The 17,422-nt window shown below is 38.4% G+C and overlaps 1 protein-coding gene across 1 annotated transcript in view; it reads left to right on the forward strand.

Moving 5' to 3' along the window:
• Positions 1 to 17,422, forward strand: part of DERA (deoxyribose-phosphate aldolase) — a 94,815-nt gene that overhangs the window by 30,458 nt on the left and 46,935 nt on the right. Inside the window, exons 4-6 of the mRNA XM_090275464.1 lie at positions 318 to 413; positions 2,387 to 2,521; positions 16,212 to 16,340. Coding sequence (XP_090131590.1) covers positions 318 to 413; positions 2,387 to 2,521; positions 16,212 to 16,340 — 360 coding nt within the window. The remainder of the gene's footprint in view (positions 1 to 317; positions 414 to 2,386; positions 2,522 to 16,211; positions 16,341 to 17,422) is intronic.

Here is a 17,422-nt window from a genome sequence, read left to right on the forward strand (position 1 = left end):
TTTTCATTGAGGTAAGACCACCAAGTTTATTACTTAAGAATTTTTAAAAAGTGGTGTTGTACTAACTTCAAAGAACAACGCATCACAGTTGTTTTATTCTATGACTCTAATCATGAGAAAACGATCCATGTAGTAAAGAACTGGAAGGGAATGTGGAAAATAACCCTCTCATTTTTTTCTTTGCAACATTGTGGGGGAATTATTTTTTTTCTCTCATTTTGATTCCTGTCAATGTTGTGTTGTGAGTAATAATTAAAAGCATATTGTGTGAATTGAACTTCACGTACAGAAGGCTGCTGTGACTTCTTTCTTCACAGGCATCACTACAGCTGCCGTTTGTGTCTACCCGGCGCGTGTGTGCGATGCGGTGAAAGCGCTGAAGGCTGCGGGCTGTGATATCCCTGTGGCATCAGGTAAAATTAGTGTGGCTTTTGTTCTTGTCTTGCAGCATATTTCCAGCTCTTCACCTCAGACACCCTCGGGCACTATAGTTTTATACTGTTATTTTAATTAATTTTAGATATTTGATTGGTTGTATTTGTTCTTCCAGTGTTTATTAATTGCCTCCTAAGTAGCAATGAACATTAATTGATTAATTAATTACTAATTCCCTTATAGGGAATTATATTAATTCCCAAGAATATGAAACTGTTTCCCCGTCCTTAAGAAAATGTAGTTGTTTTGAAAGAATAGTCAAGTTAAAAAATGATAATGCCAGATATGTAGTATATTATATATGTAAAAATATGATAATAAAGATATGTGGAAGGTACAGTTGTAAATCTGAGCAGGGACTGATTGATTCTGCAGGGGTTGGTGACACTCAGAGAGTAACGAAATGCTTCGTTGAGACCATAATAACTGCACTGGGTCTTACAGGGTAAGGAGGAGTTTACAGTGTTGATAAGAGGTGGCATTTTAGAGGAACGAGCAAGGATAAAGGCAGAGAAGCATGTTCAGGGAACTACAAGTGGTTTGTAGTTGTTGGATCCTCAGGTGGGAAATAGCAGGAACTGTGGGGGTTGACACTGGTGATCTTATCGGGAGACCATGCCAGGCTGCGGCATCTGGACTGTGTCTGTTAATGGGCAAAGGTACTGAAAGGTTGTAAGCAGAGGCAGGCCGCGATCAGCTCCAGGATGTACTGAGTTAGGGCATCGTAGTGGACAAATTAGAGAGGGTGAATTAGAGTTAGGAAGACATGTCACCATCCACGTGGGAGATGATGAGAGCCACCCCAAAGCCTGGAAGATAAGGAAAAGAGGGTATGTTCAAGAGTTATTATCTTAAAATAGACACTGTAGGACTTGGCATAAAGGAAAGAAAAGTCTTTTTTAAAAGCTTCAGTGTGTGTGTGTGTGTGTGTGTGTGTGTGTGTGTGTCTGTCTGTCTGTCTGCCTCTTACTGGATGCATGGATGGATGGATGGATAGATGTAACATTAGATTCTACTTTTAAAAGATGTCAGAGGAATATCTTGGTCCTTTAAAAAATGAGTCTATAACCATCATTAATTTACTTTATTAGAAACACATCAAAAGATACAAAATCTACAGCATTTATGTACAGCCTATCTGTGAAGATTCTCACAGTATTTGGCCACTACACCTTTGGCAATGTTAATTTTTTATCAGCCTCAGTCAATGCAGTTTCCTCTATACAACAGAGAAGCAAGTTTTCCTCTAAGGCAGGAGACCCAAGGAATTTAATGACATCAAAACAACACAAAAGATTACCTTTGGACACCAGAATGGCATTTATGATGCACTTGTAAACATTGTGAATACTTTTTCAAAAGTGTAGTTGTATTTTCACTTTTATTTATACTTGGCCCTGCTCTTCCCAGCTCTGTCCCTGTCACAGATTTGTGGACTAATCGGTTTTTTAAAATACTTTTTCTTTTTTTTATTTCTGTCTGCTTGGCTGGTTGTTTTAAGAGAGAAAATGGGAGGAACTTACATTACACTTTGGTTACAACAGTTAAAAATGTGAATGGTAAATCAAGAATACATTGATGGCCAACTAATCAAGAGTAGGATCCAGAATTAGTGTCCATCAAGATATGGATACAGCTACTATTTTATGAGCATCAGTGTGATGATAACATGTTTTTAGGTAGGTATTTACTCAAAACACCCTCATGAGCATGTCTGAAGCAACTTAATTTCAGGTCTTCTAGAGGATATAATACTAATGTTTGTCCTAATGTCAATACTATGTGAGATTACATTCTATTTCTCCACACTTAACTTTTCAGGGTATGTATGAAGTTCTTAAGTGTCACTAATGCTTTGGTCTCTAAATGCTTTTATTATTATTTTTGTCTGGAAGAGATACTGAGCAAATAAAATTCCTTCCTTCCTTTTCTTCCCCCTATTCTCTACTAGTGGCCACTGGCTTTCCATCTGGACAGACTCATTTAAAAACACGATTAGAAGAGATCAAATTGGCTGTGGAAGATGGAGCTACGGAAATTGATGTTGTCATTAACAGGACCCTGGTGCTGACAGGCCAGTGGGAAGGTAGGTGCAGGTCCTTACCTCCAAGTGAGACACAGTTCTCCCCTGGTAGACGAAATGGTGGGGATCTGGAAGGAGGCAGCATGTTTTGGAAATTATTGATCCAGGTCACAAGTGACTGGATTAGAGAGTGAATCTGGGAGAATCATGGCTAAGATTACTTACTATTGTGCCCCTCATAAATCTTGGAATTCACCTACCTGCGTGAGATTTTTAGGTCCTTTTGAGTACTTAGATGAATAGTTAATTCTATGCAATAGATTGACTTGTATTTTATTTTATATTGTTTTGTTACTCAGTGTAATAATCACTCCAAGCAAGCCTTTTGTGCACAGTTTATTCTAATACGATGTTAATCTTTGTGGATTTTTAGGATGTGAAATTATTAATAACTAAGTCTGTTGTACTCCTATTTTTGCACATAGCTTCTATGAAGATTATTTCATATTCACCTTTGAGATTCATGTCTCATTATCAGACTGATTACGAAAGACATTGCCGATTCGTTACACAGTGTTGTTTCTTATAATTAAATAGTAAAGAAATAGATTTTACTTCTGTCTTAAATATAATTCGTGTACTTGAGATCACTGATAGCTAAAATAAGTACAATTCCCTATTTTTCAAAAAGTCATTATAAAAAAGTAGTTTAAAAATTTTTAATGCTATTTGTAGATAAATGAATACCAAAAAAGGGCATATTTTATTCTAATTATAAAGTTTATACTGGATGATTGTTAAAAACAAAAATTCCAATCAGTAAAAAAGGAAGTGTATGTTCCATATAATCTCATCCCCCAGAAATAACCTCTGCAATGTACAACTATCCAGGCTTTTTTCTCTTCATACATATAAACATGCAACCTCGACCCTCCTTTGTCTATTTATTAGACTTGCCAGTATCTTTTAGCTATTTTTCTGTGACTCTATCAATCCATCTATCTTATTGTCTGTAAATCCTAATTCAATTATTTATCCATTAAGAATTCCTTTTGGTTGTGGAGTAGCAAAATTCAGTCAGCAGTTTAAACACTGAAGGATTTGTACTCATACAAATTCTGGAGGTTTTTTCAGGAGTGTTGTGGCAGCCTCACAAAATTCTTAGAGAACTATGCTACTTTTATCTTCCACGTCCAAAGCCTGTGGCTTCTACTCTTAAGCTCGAGGGCACTGCATCGTCTAAGACAGCTTCTGAGTGAAGCTCCAGCCTTTACACTAATCTGCTAGGCAATAGGAGAGAAGGGCTTGTCCTATCCCCAAATTTCACACACTTTGCTTGCACCTCATTGACCCGAACTGAGCTAAGTGGCCGTGAGTGGCTGCAAGTGAGCTGGAAAATGTAGTCTTTTAGCCTGGGATATTAACCCCGTTCCTGTACATTCTTAATAAGTTAGGTGGTGTACCTTTCTGTGCCCAGATGGAAAGGAGTGAGGGAAGGTCTGGCAGGGAAGGACAGTGTGCCATTATGAGCGAAACAGGATGTGACAGTAAAAAAGCTTCACAGCAAAGGATCTGCTGAAACAAAACAAGAATGTTTAAATAAAAAGATTATGAAGTCAAAAGGCACAACAATCTGGACCAATAGCTGTGGGCCAAGTTATCTCAGAGATTTCAGCCCCAGACACTGTCAACTGTGTTCTAGGGTAAAACAATCACAGATACAAGAGTTTCTGAATATTCTAGAAAAAAATGTTAGGCCGTTCTCATTGCCTTACACTCCCCTCTATACTCACCAGTATTTTTAGCCCTTGCCAGGTTTAAATTCTTGACAATTCACAAATATCTTTGTGTGTGCTTTCAATTTTTGTTCCCTTTCTATAGGGTCCATGTATGTTTTGGCCAATTGCAATAAATCTTAAAAGGCCTATTTGAAGTAGATGTCTCTTGTTTCTATATATTAATTTTGCTTGTCTGCTTTTAGTCACAGATTTTAGTTAAGATTTAAGGCTGGAGTAAGAGAAAAAAATGAGTAAGCATAATATTTAAGACAAATATGGAAATAAAGTATGTGATTCAGTTGGATAAAAAACTATACCCCTAATTTATGTCTTTTATTAATAGTCTGGTTCTTTGTTTTTACTATGGTATGTGGTATAAATGTTAAGTATTTGGATATTATAACTGCAGCTGCTATCAACAGTCTGTTTTTGTTGGACACATGCACTCTTCTCTTTTGGGTACATCACCTAAGAGTGGAATTGCTGAGTCACAGGGTAGCCATTAACTTTTTGTGAAGGTGCGGTTAGAAATATTTTTGGTAGGTTATATATTGGTAAGGACAAACTATGCTACAAATAAGCCTCATAATTAATGGTTTAATTTATCAAGTCTCTTCTGGCTTAAACAAGTCTGCTGGAGGTCAGATAGCTCCAGGGCAGCTGTCCTTCCTGCGGCCACTCAGTGATCCAAACTGCTTCAATCTTGTGGCTCCACTATGTCAACATGAGGCCTCTTCAGGAAGCATGGAGCTCATACCTCTCTCTTAAGGCTCTGGCTAGGAAGTGGCGCATGCCGCTTCTGCTCACAGAAACTTGATTCAACCACATAGCCTCACCTAGGTTGGAGAAATCTGGGAAGTATAGTCTTCTGGGTACCAGGAAGGGAAGGAGAAACAATACCTCTGATCTAGTGTCATATGGAAATGAAAGTTTGTCCAGGTGTGAAATTCTAGGGAGAAAGTAAATATTTTCTTTGGAATCTTGAAGTCATTTCTCCATGGTCTTTTAGCTTCCAGTTTTACTGTAAGAAATCCACCACCATTATGATTCTTTATGTTTTTCTCTTTGGGGATTTTTAGGATTTACTCTATCCTTTGTATTCAGACATTTCACAATGGTGTGCCTTGGTGTGGATATTTTACATTTTTATCTTTCATCATTATGTTTTTGTACTACTTGCTGGAAGATTTTCTCAACATTACCTTCAAATTATTTTATTGATTTAAAAATTATTTCTGCTTTTATATCTGTGATTTGCATCACATTTTTCTTATTTATTCTTTTTATTACATTCTGTTGTTTTATGGATGCAATACCTTATAATAAAAATATTTTGAAAACTTAAAAACGTTGCAGATATAGAAGTATAGTTTGTATTGTAACCTGTGCTTTTGTCTCCAGAGCACTACTAAATTGGAAAATAAAATACAGTAGGAAATGGGTTTTGATGTAATTGGCGATCCATTAATGAACTAGGAATGGTTGTTGTTAAGAACTGGTAATTTCCCAATAACAGGCATTCATGCAAAATATAATAACACATCTTTATCCTTCACCATCCTTTTCTATTAACCCTTTTTTATGGTGTTAATAACCTCTTGACCCAAAACAAATTGAAAAGGAACATTTAATACTAGAAATTTAATTCTAAATAAAAATAAGCAATGACAGGACTTTTTCCACCGCAGTATTTTGTCTTACTTTTGGTTCTCAATTTGATTACATATTGTATTTTTCAGTTTCATGTTTTAATATCAGCTTTTTATTAAAATATGAGTCTAAAATGGATTTCTTGGAATTTGCTGATAGAAATGTCTGTCAGGCTATTCAAATCTAGGTCCCTCTCCTCTGTGTGTGAGGTATGCAGGACACTGGTGGAAGAAAGACTCCTATGTTTAAAATCTGGTATTCAGAGTGCATCTCAGCCATGTCTCCTGGTCACAAGGATCCGCGGTTTAGGGTGTGAACTCAAAGAAGAACCTGGGGGAGGTTCATATTCCTCCGCTTGGATTCTTTGGGGTGATGATTTAAAATCTCGACTTCTCTCAGACTTCTAACTCTTCTGCCCACCTTGAGGCTCCTTCATTTTAGCGGACGACCTGCCTGCTACTTCTCAGAGAAGATAAAAAACAGTAGACAGGAACTCCCTCAAGGTCCTTGCATCAGATCTGCTTCTTCCTTTTCTTCCTCCTGAGTCCAGTTCCTCTGCTGTGCCATGGCTCTCATTTTCTTCCACTTTTTCAGAGGCCTTACTCTATTTTTTGGCCACTTTTTTTCCCCCTGTATCTTTCGCCTCTCTCTACTTGCTCATTCCCATCAGCATCTAAACATATGTAAGCTTTTCTTATTCATTAAAATGCCCCGCATACCAACCCTCCCCTCATCCCCAGCTAAATGTCCCTTTCTGTTCTCCCCCTCAGCTAAAACTCATATTTCACATATTTCTCTTGAATCTGTTCTAACCAAGATGCCAGTGACCTCTCATTTCACAATCCCCAGGGGATACGCTTTGGTTGTTTACTTAGCTTTACTGCTCAGCAGCATGGGACAGAGTGGGTGTTTCCCTCTTGTGGAAACACTCTGTCGTCCTGGTTTTGGTGATTGTATGTCCTTGATGTTTTCCGTGTGACCCTGGTTACATCTTGTTTACAAGCTTCTCCACCTCCTCTGGCATCCTGGAGCACTGGTGGTCCTCAGATCCTGAAACTTCCCCTCCAACTCTGCACACTCTCCCTTGGAAACCTCACTTCTTCACGGATTTTCACTATATTCCTTATGCTGAAGACTACCAGACCCCTGAAATGCCAGAATGCAGATCCCGTCTGCCTGACTCTGCAACTCATGTTCCCTTTCCCCACTTAACTGTGTTGCTTTTCATCCATCATTTTCACATAAATGGACATTCCAAATCAGTGAATCTTGACCCGATCAGAGAATCCAACCATTTTGGAAAAAAAGTTAAAAAAAAAATTTACCTTTGTCTGACTTAAACACATTCTATTAAATGCAATTTAATTCTAGCACTGTTGTACCCATGCATGATTGTATTCTCCTGGAACACAGTAATTTTGCTAATGGCTGAAATCTCTGAGATGACTTGCCCTATAGTTAATGGACCAGACTACTGTGCTTTCTGACTTCCATGTCTTTTCATTTAAACATGTTTGGTGGTGGTGTTTGGCCTGGTCCTTTGCCCTTAAGCTTTTTACTGTCACATCCTGTTTCGCTCATAATGGCACACTGTCTTTCCCTTCCCACAGAAATGAATACCATGTAACTTATAGCTTGGGACAGTAGTTTTCATTGGATAGGGTGTGGAATGTATTGCTGGGTCTCCAAATTACCTGACAGACATGATTTTTAAAGAACTTTCAATTTTATTTTTCAATTACAGTTGACATTCAATATTATCTTGTATTAGTTTCAGATATACAAGCATAGTGGCTAAACAATCTATACTTTATAAAGTGGTCCCCCCAATATTTCCAGTACCCACCTGGTGCCACACATAGTTATTACAGCATTATTGACGATATTCTCTATGCTGTATTTTATATCCCCATGACTATATTTAGCTACCAGTTTGTACTTTTTGATCCCTTCACTCCCCTCTGGCAAGCATCAGCCCGTTCTCTGTATCTATGACTGACAGGCATTTTCAAATTACTTGCCCCAGCTCCTTTTCTAACAGATTATTGCACCCCGACCCCAGGTATATGTATTATCAGAATTGGGGGTTAGAAGTGAGGGAACAATTGGTTCCTATACGGTGAAAATTGTTCCAGGTGGTTTTGACTCCACCCCCACCTCCACCTTCACCATCTCATAGTTCTGTGGAGAAGCACTAACTTGGAATGTTTTTGGTCACTTCTGGTTCTCGGTTCCACATACTTTAGGTGCAGGATAATTGAAGCGTTGTTGAATGTGCGTACTGATTAATTAGTATAAATCATATTTTCCGTGTACTTCTCTTTAGTTAGCCTGACTCTGCGGTTAGCTGTAACACAGGTGGCTTAAGGAATAAAGTATTACTTTGGTGAGTTTAGCCAGAAAGTGCACCTGCTTCAATGCTCTGAGGAAAAAGACAGTTCTCTTCTCCCTGGGAAGGCTGTGCTTTGAATAAAGATGGCAGCTTGTGGTTGGGTGAGGAGGGACGGTGCTGGACTGGATAGAGGTGGGGGCACCCACCCAGCCAGGTAGGCCAGTCATCATTGGAGTGAGCCAGACCCAGAACTGACCCAGAATTTATAGACTGTGGAGCAGGGAGGGAGTGTCTGCTGCAAGACAGGAAGAGTTGAGAGCAGAGTCTTTGTATTAGATAGTCCTTGGTTGGAACCTTAGCACTACCATTAGAAGCTCTTTATCTCTTGGGCAAGTTACTTCTCTGTGCCTTCTGTTCCTTCTGTAAAGTAGCAATTATGGCATCTACTTCACAGAGTTATAATAGGGATTAAATTAGATACTTTATGTAAATTGATCATCCTGTTGCTTAGCCCAGATGACTCCCTGTAGGCCAACTGCATTTTCTTATCTTTCCCAGTTTTCCTCCTGCTGATGATAGTATATTGTCAAGGGAAAGAACCTTCATATAACACATGTATTGAATCAGAGAAGTGGAACTCTAAAGGCTGGGGTTTTAGTCTTTGTAATTTTGCTAATTACATCTAGTCTTAGGGCAAACACTTCACTTCTCTCTGCTCGCATTTAAATAAGCTACCTATGGAGGGATAAGACTTAAGGATTTCTATAGCTCTTCAGAACTATAAAGGCCTGTGATTTTATATTTGGTGTTTCCTTGTCTATGGGCATCATTCCCATGACAAGTGCTTGTAATACTGTATTTTTTTTTAATGATGCTATTTAAGTTGGCATCTAAGTTGTATCCTTTAACAGTTCTTTGAAGAAAGCATTCAGCAGAAGGGACTCATCATCTCATAAATCTTACTGAGAAGATTTTGAAAATTAAATACATTCCATGCTCTGTGTTCATTTTTTTAACCTTTTTATGACCCCTCTCTGCTGCATGTTTTTACCTAATATATTGCTAGTGACATAGAAATGCTATCTGATTCTGCCTCATTCAACAGTCTTTCAGTTCATTGAGCTCAGGACCTAGATCTACCTGTACCAGTGTTTGGAAGCCCTTTTCACACTGAAGCACCAGCAGACATGACTTCAAAGGTGGCTTTGTTTGTGACATTTTTCCAGAGTAAGATGTTCAGTGTAGCAATTGGAAATATCATTTGTCTCCTGTATCCAGAGCCTCATGTGCCTTTCACCCCTTCAGTTCTGTCCCCCTGAGTTACTCTTCTAAACTTGGTTTGTGGAGTACATGCCTCATAGTTATCAAGAGTTTTAGGGTGAGAGAATGAAATATTTGGGCCAAAGCTACTGAGTCTATCATTTTTTCTTATGTAAATGGATCCTGAATATCTTGAATTTGGGCAACAATTTATTTTCCTACGAGAGGGGATGGTAGAAAGAACATCCCTTAAAAGAAATCAGTGTTTTTCTTGCCCTGGCTGTTGTGACTCAGTGGATTGAGGGCTAGCCTGTGAACTGAAGGGCTACTGGTTCGATTCCTAGTCAGGGCACATGCCTGGGTTGTGGGCGAGGTTCCCAGTTGAGGGCGCACGATTAATGTATCTCTTACGCATAGTTGTTACTCTCCCTCTCTGTCTCCCTTCCTTCTCCTCTCTCTAGAAATAAATAAATAAATAATTTAAAAAAGAAAACAGTGTTCTTCTTCATTTTATAGAGCTATTAACCATAATATCATATGAGAAAAGCAATTCCTATATCCATAGACACTTTTTGGGGAAGAATGAAATCATCCGTAATCTGTGCTTTCTCAGTTTGTGGTGTAGTTTATAACAGAACAATTCTGGAGATACTTATGGCAACTGTATACTTTTATGGTTTTTGTTTTTATGTTCTGATTCTTCAAAACTTCAAATACTATTGGCAAAAATGTGTGTTTTATTTCTTGTAAATTATTTTATTACCTGGTGTTTTGGCTTGTCTCTGTTTTAGTCATACCAGATTAATTAGATGCCTTGGTGGAAAAAAACTATTCTTAAACATTTTGTGACTGTTTTAGTTGAAACAGTTGCTTTACAATTTTATATTAAGTGTTTTACTGTACACGTAATTATCTTAAGAGTTATTTTCAGGCCATTTTTGTGCAGTGTTGAACATCTTTCTGGTACTCAAAAAATAATTGCTTAGATATGTTCATTAACAATTATTTTTTAAGTGCCTTTGAATAGCATGAACTATGAAAGGAACTCTACTTTATGACTTTTATATAAGAAATACAGTCTTTAAACACTAGATTCTTACTTAAATCATAATTTTTATACATGAAAGCTTTACTAACATAGTTTTCTATGTCTGTAGCAGTGCTTTTCCAGAAAGCTTAACAGACTGTCAGCAGCCCAAAGATTAAGAATATATTTTCCTTTCAGGTGGAAGCTGGAGAGAAACATGATCATTTTAAATAGAGAAAAGTAAAATGCCATAGATGCAAGTTCCTGCCAACAGAGAGAGGCAGAGGCAGAGCCACTTTCCACCTGGTTTGAATGCTGTTTAAAACAGGTGCAGAGTGACCCCCCTCGGCTCCTTGGATCTACACTCTCATGCACGTAGACCTTTCCCAGAGTGGCTAAGTTCTCTGATTCCTGTCAGTGAATACTCCACCCTCACTTGTTTTTCAGTTGGGAATGATGAGCAGAAGGTCAGGTTATGACCTCCATTTTTCCTCATCAATGTGGCAGTAGTAGGAGGGATGAGGGGGGACAGTCAGGAGACAACCCCTTCTGCTGGTTGAGACACTATATTGATTAAGCATCTACCATGTCATACATCCTGGGTTTCTAGTACACCCACCTTGGCTATACCTGAAAACCTCATTATAAGTCAAAACATTTATTATCAGGTTCTTAATGTGATATCACTATGCCAGCCACTTCTCTGATGTATGTATTTTGTTAAATTCTGCATTATTCTGACTAATATGCAATTGTGGTGTTTGAATTCCATTTTCATTTGTCACTCATCTTTTATAATAGCCTTCTGAATTATTATTTTTCTGGTATGTACAAGAATTGTTTTTTCTTTCTTTTAATGGGAAATTTTTAGTTTCTGTAATGTTTGAAATTTTAACAATGAGTGTGTATTGTATGAGTATGTGAGCAAAGTACTCTAGGGAATAAGGTTGTGATGTATACATAGATTTAACAATAAGGATGTTTACTAAAGTATTGTTTATAAGAGCAAAAAATCAGAAACTGTAAATATCCAATAGTAGAAAAATGGTTGAATAAATTATTTATGATGGTGCAATGGAAGATTGTATGGGGATATTATTATTTCTTGGCCTTCTCAGTGGACAGATCTAGGAAATACATGAATGTTCACATAAACACAGTGCACCCATATAATCACGTCTATATCTGTATCTGTGCATCTATCTATTATCTATCTAGCTTTCTATCATCTATTTATCTATCTTTGCTAGGACTCGTAAGTTCTCACTGACAACTTTAATCACAGGCCAATATCACATGGTTTATTTTTACCTCTTCCTTTTTATATTTATGTCCCTCTTTCTTGTCAGTGAGAAATCTTGCTCCCAGGATTCTCAATGTATTTACTTACTTGACCAATTTTTATGTATATAACTCTCTCTTTTTCCTATGGGTTGTCTCCCTGGCCCAACACCATGTACTCAGGTTGGTTGACGCTGCTAAGAGTGTCCCTCGATGCAGAGAAAAGTGTTTGAGAATTTTTAAAGGAAGATGCTTTGAAAACTTAGGGTACTTTTCATTCTTTTGAGTAGTTATTCTGCATGAAGAATTTCTTGGAAAGAGGCTCTCTTGCACTTATTACTACGCTTGTAATTTTCTCCACACGTCTAGTTCAGTCAATTACACAAATCCACTTCCTGCTGCTGTCCTCTCCTGTTAACGGAGGGGGAATTCCACCCATTCTCTTTTTTTCATTGTTTTCCTTGTTTATATTGAGAGTAGTGACAGTTGTGACAGCTGAGTATGTTAGAGGACATAATGGTTTGAGATTGACTGGGCGACATTTCAGCCATCACGTTGTTTGATGTGCATTTATCATCTGTCTAGTTCTAAGGTGTCTATCATTGTCATGCCAAGGTGCTCAGAACTATCTAGACACTTCTAAGAATGTTTTTCTGTGGCTCCCATGGCCTGTGTTGGAATGATCTAGATTTCTTGTATGTAAGATTTGTGAATTCTGATTGTACTTTCATAAGTATTAGGGCAGTGCTTGCTTTGTTTTGTACTTTAAAGTTATTTTTGCATTGCTCGAAGTATATAAGGAAATGTATGGAGAAACTAGTACTGAATGATTAAATGCTTACTATATGCCTGGTGCTGTTCTAGCCACATGTATTATTTTATTTAATCTTCAGAAAAATATGTGAGCAAACTGTGTCTCCCTAAGTAATTAGGCTTAGAAAATTGAGTAATTCCTACAAGTTCATAAATTTAGCATGTAGCCCAACCTGTCTTATTATCCCAGGAGTCTGTGATATCCAAAGGAGCACAGGCTCTGAGTTTTTAAAAAATTGTTTGCGATAGAGTAAACGTTTTTCCTCCAGACTGCTCTTCCCGTGCCTCAGAGAGGTTTTATACATAGATCGTGGTGTCCTCTGCTTTTATCGGTCCCTGTGTGCTCCGAACCTAATAAGCACTCAGCAACGATAGTGGCAGTGCTACCAAAAATAGTAGCAGCACGCTGCCCCCACTACCCTCAATTGGAAAACAAGTGGCTGCCCTTCCTTGCGTGTTAACTATGGGACAAATACTGTCCTTACCTCTTTATATGTATTAACCTATTTGATGCTTAAAATAACTCCATGAGGTGTTTGCACCTCTATTATTCCCATTTGATAAATGAGGAAATTAAGACTAAGGTTAAGTAACTTGCCCAAATCAAGCAACAAAGATGTTTTACAGCTTGAATATGAACCCAGTCATTCGGGGCACCGACAGCGTCGTCTGTTCACCGCCCCCTTCCTCAGGAAATATTTGTTATGCTAGATTTATGAGTTGCAAGCAAAACCAGTTCTGATGAAGTTAAGCTAAAAGGGATTTATTAGGAGGAGATTCAGTAACTCACCGCATCCATCAGAAGCCTGGGAAACCAGGCTTGGGAAACAAGTACAGCCAGTAAAGAGCGGGGACACAGCCCGACTGAGCCACGGGAGGAGCTTGTCACAGGGTCCCTGCTGGTGCTGCTGTCACTGGCTGGTGCAGCAACATGCTGCTGACTGTGGCCACCGGGCTCTTGCGCCTGCTGCCATTGCTGACGCTGCAATACTAATGAAACTCTCTAAGCATTCTTTCATCTTTATATCGCAGTCTAAGGTTCGGAGACCCAGGTTGCAGCATGTGCTTGATGGAGCCCAGGCTATAGTTTCAAAAGGCCAGATTTGATATGCTTTTTTCTTTCGTTGTTCTGGTGTACTCTGGGAAGACTAGTAACAGAAAGAGATGACAGGTTGCCCAGTGTTGAGCTTTAAAGATTAAGATATTTGCTCAGAGAAACCTGACCCTCTTAATGCGGTGAAGTAGGTCAGTAAAATGGCCTGAGGAGTTGGCAGTTAAAGACTGAGATGGCACTGGTTGGGTATTTGTTAAATTCAGTTAAGCTCTAAGTGATCATTTTTGGCTCATTCTGTTTGGATCGTGGATTAAAGAGCACAATTTACAGGTGGCTGATAATTGAGTCATAAAATACTACATCTGGGTTTTCTGGTTGATTTTAACTGTAGGTGGAGAACTTCACTGGATATTAAAAGGGAATACTCTTTAGCAAAAAGATGGTACTTTTGTCCATAAATATGGTCGAGATTGGTGTTTTAAGAATTTTGTTATATATATATAGGCCAAGGTTCACTTTAACAAGTGTTGTAATAAAATACTTTGAAGCCTTATCTGATGGCTCACTGATTGTAAGCACTAATCCATATAAAAATTTCTCCAGTACGAGGATCAGGCCACGAAACAAGATTTGACTTTCATCACACAACCCTCCATGGAAACTTATTTTACTAGAATTTTGAGCTTCCTAACGATGACATGTGTTGAGTGCTTATAATAAGCCAGGCAATATGTTAAGTACTTTATATATGTATCTTCTCTTTTAATCCTCATAACAGCCCTCTAAAATAAATGTTATTGTTGACACTTTTAGGATGGTACTGAGGCTAAGAGAAATAACTTGCCCAAGATCACACAGTAAGTGGTGGAGTTGGGTTTTCCATCCAGATTTGTCTGACTCTCCAGCTTGCTTTTGAGGGCAGCACTGAATTATGGAAGAAAAATCATCAATGAAATCACAAGTTAACTCTGGATGAGCATTCTTGCATTTTTAGATCAAGAGATTTCTCTGTCACTGCTTCCTACAGAACAACTTCCTCTTTTTAGATTCAGCAACTCAGGCAATGAGTTCAAAGAATGTAAATTATAATCATCATATATAGTGTTTTTACTGTTTATACCTGATACCATTCTCACACATGTCACATTGGATGCACGGGGAAGATGATTTTCTACAGTTTAGGGGGGATGGGCCGGGTGACGTAGGTAGTGTGGCGTCTGAAATCATCTCTGATCCTCGAAACTACAGATTATTAGGTATGTGTGAAAATATTCAATATCTTCTTAAAAACCTGTGAATACCATCTCTTGCGGCAGCAGCCACTGAATTTTACCTAGCGTCTTGTAATAATAGCACATTTGGCTTCATTTGTGTTTTCACTTTCAAGCTTCAAGTTAAATTCAGGTTTTCTAGGATTGGGAAGACAAGTTTTGTTCTTCTAATAACTTTCACAGATTTGACTGAGTTCACTCTCTTTTAAGTCTTTTATATGTACTTTAGGAAACCTATGAATTACAGAACTTTCATTTTTGTATTTAAAAAATGCTTACCCTGATCCTAACCCTTATTATGAATGTTTTTTCCTGCTCATCGTAGTCTGTGCACTTATGAAGCGACTTCTTATGAAACACACATACAGAAGAGAGAAAAAGCCCTGATCCTGTTAATTTGCAATAGTTTAAGTTCAAAAAATGAATATGGGCAACCCGATGCAGGGTAAGAACATGCCCACTTCCACTAGTGTCAGGACAAAAGACTTTAAAGTAATTTTTAAAAACTTTTATACTTATTATACTCATTTAGTTTTCTGAAATTCTGTTACTTTGCCTCTGAAATGTTTTTCCCCTTGATTTTATTTTGTTGTATATAGTTTAATCAAGCTGCTTTCAGGGTGCTATATGGAGCCTTAGAAAGCCAGATGTGGTTCTAGGGTGGGGGATTAATAGATTCAAGGCTGCACCTGTCAATCCCTCTACCGCAGGTTCTGCACGCAGACATCCAATGCCACCTCAAAACTTCAGTCAGATGTATAGACACATACCCTGGCAGATAGTGGGACAAGCTGTTATGTCTTTATTGTCATTAGCTGAGCTCTCAGGAAAGGCCTGCTTTATATTCCAACAAGAGAGCTTATTATGTAATGTGAATGGAAGAATTAATAAGGACCTAAAGATTTTTTCTCTTTAGTTTGCAAGTGGTATACCTCTGTATGTATGGTAGGTAAATTTCTTTTTTCTTGTAAATATCTGTCATCTGAAAGAGGTAGAAATTATTTGAAATTTTCATGTCTTTATAATGATGTTTTAAAAGCGTAGTGGCCCTGGACCTGGGGCCAGGGCTCGGAAACCGTTTCACGGCAGCAGACGAAGCATTCCTTGTAGCAAGATGGGAACTGCAAGAGAATGCTCTAGGCAATATTAAATTGGGGTGATTTTTAGAAAGTGACAAATGTTTTATGTTTCCTAAATATGAGATGGGTCCTACCAGCTCTAAAGGGCTGCCAAGTCATGTTATCAACTTGCCTGCTTTGTAACTGCCTCAATTATTTCCTTCTCCAGCCCTGTATGATGAGATTCGTCAGTTTCGCAAGGCCTGTGGGACAGCTCATCTCAAAACCATCTTAGCAACGGGAGAACTTGGATCTCTTACTAACGTCTATAAAGCCAGTATGATAGCAATGATGGCAGGTAAGCGTATTATATTCAAATGATGATATATATTGAACTGATGTTTTCAGGTGAAACAAGTAAGTGAAAACATTTGGTTATTTCCCAAAAGTGCTAACCATTTGGATTTTTTTGCGGGAGAGGGGTCAGTTATTTTGTGACTGCAAGTACAAAGTGAAGTGTAAAAACACTTGGCTTCCACATTTTTTGATGGCATTTCATTGCTGCACTATCCTTGTAAGGCAGTAGATGGCTCTCTTGTTAGTGAATTGCCTTCCTTGTTATTCTTTGATTATTCATTCATCAACGTGTTAGGAATTTCTTTAACTCTGACTTATTCCTCTCTGAATTTAAGTGCTTGATTTTTCTTAGTGATGGTGTATCCATACTGTCTAAGGAAACCTGTGCTTTTGTGTTAATTCTTTTTTTAGTACAGTATCATTGTTTTTGATGCTTTCAAATGTAGGTTGACTTATTCTATTATTCATCTAAGCTTGAAACCCAGGAGTTGTGCCTGATTCCTTCTTTTTCTCACCTTCACATAAATCAGTGACAAGTCTTGGGAGTTGGACCTCTTTTCTGTACCTAACACATCTCTCCGTTCCGAGTGCTGCTGTGTTAGGCCCGTGTCATTCCCTACAGGTCTCTTCAGCGGTCTCCTAACTAGTTCCCTTGTCCTTACTTTTGTCCCCTTCCAGTCTATTTTCCTCACTGTTGCTAGAATGATCTCTTGAAAATGCTCACTTGATTGTGGTACTCCTTGCTTGAAATCCTTCAGTGGCTTTCCTTCCCCTTCAAGGTCAACTGTAAATTCTTTCAGCCTGATTTTTAAAGTGGTCCTTCCCAAGACCCTGCGGTGCCTCTGCCCTGTCCTCCCTTCACACTGTTTGCTCCAACTCTGTAGAATTACTTGCAGTTTCCTTTGGGTGGCACCTTCCAGCCCCTTTAAGTCTTCGTGCTGTGCCCCCTGACTTGAAATACCTTTTGCCCAAATATCTCCTTAACAGCTTTGGATTCAGCACAGGTGTTCCTTTTCTCGAGAATATTTCCCACCAGGTGGTTCATTATCTCCTCATTGTGCCCCCACAGCATTCTGTGAAAAC

This window comes from Furipterus horrens, unplaced genomic scaffold, assembly GCF_987537825.1.
Source record: "Furipterus horrens unplaced genomic scaffold, mFurHor1.1.pri manual_scaffold_4, whole genome shotgun sequence".
NCBI lineage: Eukaryota > Metazoa > Chordata > Mammalia > Chiroptera > Furipteridae > Furipterus > Furipterus horrens.